Here is a 2,812-nt window from a genome sequence, read left to right on the forward strand (position 1 = left end):
AAATTAGCTCCTTTTATAATGAAGCCAGAAAGCAAAGCTGTAGTATTCAAAAGGTACAGTTAAAGCTCTGCAACACGTTCAGGTCGATCTGTGTCTTACTGACTGCAACAGAAGCCACTTTTCTAACCGCTGAACTCCTCCTAGTAAATAAAAGTTAAAAAAAACTCTGGTTCAGATAAAATCTATAGTGAAAAAAATGAATAAAAAGCTGAGCAGAGTCAGATGAATCAACCGTCCAAACCTGAGGCCAGACCACCAGGCTGATCATTCTCCTTTCATTTATTTGTGTCACATTTGTTAACTGAAGGGAACTTTTTACTGACAGACAGTGTCATTCATTACAGAGCAGAAATCAATATATAACCGTTTGATCACCTGCATGTTTTCCTCCTCCAGCACCGGGGACTTCTTAGGGAAGATCTGATTGGCCTGGATGCACTCCAGGCTCTGCTGCCCCTCCTCCTCCTGCACAGACAATAGACGACTTTTATTGTCATTTCATTACGTACAGCTTTCAGACAGTGAATAAGCAGCAGCTTAGCAGCAAAATGAACATTTTCATTCCATAAAGAGCAGCAGTGATCAAAAAACAAGATGCAAAAACACCAATAAACGTGTTTATTGCTTTCACAGCCACAGCTTTCTTTTACAACCAGATTTCTTCTTTAGTGCGACATCATTTGAAAACATGTGACAGGAGACGGTTAGCCGAGTATTTCCTTTACTTTTGCTCTTTTTACTCCGTCCAACACAGCCTTATTTCAGCTCCTCCTCATTGCCAGACCACAGAAAGAATTTGGTAAGTTATTTGCAAATGGTCGAGATGTCACAACGACCGTCTTCCCCTTTCCCATCCACACTGTAATCAGGACTATTTAGATTATTCTGTGTAGGAAATCCTGCAGACATAAGAGCCTAAAAGTTGAATCCCATTCAGCAGGAAGTTCAGAAGGAGTTTTAGGCTGGGAAACTTGGTTGGCTTTCACAAGGGTTACCTGTGTGTAGCAAAAAAATGTCCGTCTACAGGAGCCACAGAGGGGAATGCAAAGCAAAGCGGACTTCGGCAAGCAGAGTTTGAGGTAAATGAAAGTCTTTAGCTTGAAGCTCTGGACGATGAAACATCACGTGTGTTTGCTCAGGAGCTGAGTTTAGACTAAACACTGCACAAAAACAGATTACGGTGGTAAGAAAGAGATGGAAGATAGCCGACGGTATTAAAACATCCTGTGTGACGCTGACTCAGCATAAGCTGCTAACCAATCTGCATTGTTCCAGCATAATGTTTAATCCAGCCTAAACAGAAGAGGACTGGGCTAAAACGGAAGAATAAGGCCAAACTGGGTCAGATCAGAAAAACACATCCAGTCGGCTGTTTACATCACAAAGTGATGATAAAGTTTTTACTGCAGTGGAAACTGAAAGCTGTCCTCAGGGGACCTCTGACACTTTTGGAGCTGATGCAACCGTCCGCCTCCTGATAACCAGAGCTGACTCAAAGTGATAATCAATGGAGAGTTCCCATTTTGCAGATTGCTTGCAGGACAAAGGACACAGAAATGAGCATTATAAAGCAGTAAACAAGGTGAGGATACTTTACCATGGCCCCTCAGAAGGAGCTTGGCTCTGCCAACGAGGAACTCCGGCTCGCTTATGTCTGTTCAATAACAGAGAGAAAGAAATACAGGCTTTGAGTAAAAATTATTCACAGGATCTTTAAACCATCACTAAAAAAAACAACAGCTTTGTATCACGGGTGGAAATGGTTGAAAATACACGGCTGTACTTAAAATGCTCGAGCAGACGTCCAGTATCAGCAGACGTTTCAGGTTAGTTGGGGATTAAAACATTTAGCAAAGATAATAATGATAACTAGAGATGCAGGGAAATCGGCTTTTCCGCTCGACACGCCATGAACTGTCATTTGATTGGAAGCTCGTCTGCTTCCTCATCAATGAACGCCCCACGCCTAGGCACTACCAGGTCAGGAAAACCGCTGCAGCGTGGAGGTCAGTTACGGCGAAAAGAGAGGTGGCCATTTTTATAATGAGGAGAGCAAATCAGGAAGAACAGAAAATATTCTAATGAGCTTTTAACTTCTGTCTGTGATGAAACATGTTGGGTTTAGACGTGTTGACCCAAACTTTGGGAACNATTGCTGTTACTTTCTAAAATCTTTCTCCAAGTTTCCGTTATTTGCTCTGATCTTATGTTGTTTTTCTTCTTCTTAGTGGCTCTGTTGGGCTGTGACACCATCCTAGAGGGGCGTGGCAGCCATCGGTCGAGCTACTGATAAACAACCTCAAGTTTCCGTTCTTTCATCAGCTAACCCCGTCTCCCTCCGTAGCTACTTGCTGAGCTTTAACTGTAATTTACTGTATTAAACCCCAACATACGTCATTAATCCTAAAGGGAAATGAAATGCTGTTATAGCTGATGCATTATGAGTTTCTGCAGTGAGTTGTTGTAGATGCTGATTGCTGTAGGCAGGAGGGATTGTCTGCTAGGCCTGTCTGCCAATAACTGAAGACTTTTTGTTGCTTAACAGTCTTCTGAAGAGGAGGCTCACTGTTGCCCACAATCTTCTTCACTTTATGAAGGATTCTTCTCTAGAGTGTCTAGAGGAGTTCCTTGAACAGAGCCTGGCTTCTTTATCTGCTTGTTGAGCTTTTTTTTTTTTTAGGTAATTAGCTCTGATGCTGTTACCCCAGCAGATAATGGGGGAAGCGATTAAAATCTCTGAAACAGGCTGATGGAAGATCTGCATCATCTCATGAAGGAGCAAAGCTTCATCTGAACTATACTCTGCTCTGTC

The 2,812-nt window shown here is 42.5% G+C and overlaps 1 protein-coding gene across 1 annotated transcript in view; it reads right to left on the reverse strand.

Moving 5' to 3' along the window:
• The window catches only part of mtmr3 (myotubularin related protein 3), a 65,019-nt gene that overhangs the window by 53,311 nt on the left and 8,896 nt on the right, over positions 1-2,812 (reverse strand). The window contains exons 3-4 of the mRNA XM_015388879.1: positions 1,598-1,654; positions 376-465 (exon numbers count right to left, since the gene is read on the reverse strand). Coding sequence (XP_015244365.1) covers positions 376-465; positions 1,598-1,600 — 93 coding nt within the window. The 5' untranslated portion in view covers positions 1,601-1,654. The remainder of the gene's footprint in view (positions 1-375; positions 466-1,597; positions 1,655-2,812) is intronic.

Source organism: Cyprinodon variegatus, unplaced genomic scaffold (assembly GCF_000732505.1).
Source record: "Cyprinodon variegatus isolate N-32 unplaced genomic scaffold, C_variegatus-1.0 Scaffold440, whole genome shotgun sequence".
NCBI classification, from domain to species: domain Eukaryota; kingdom Metazoa; phylum Chordata; class Actinopteri; order Cyprinodontiformes; family Cyprinodontidae; genus Cyprinodon; species Cyprinodon variegatus.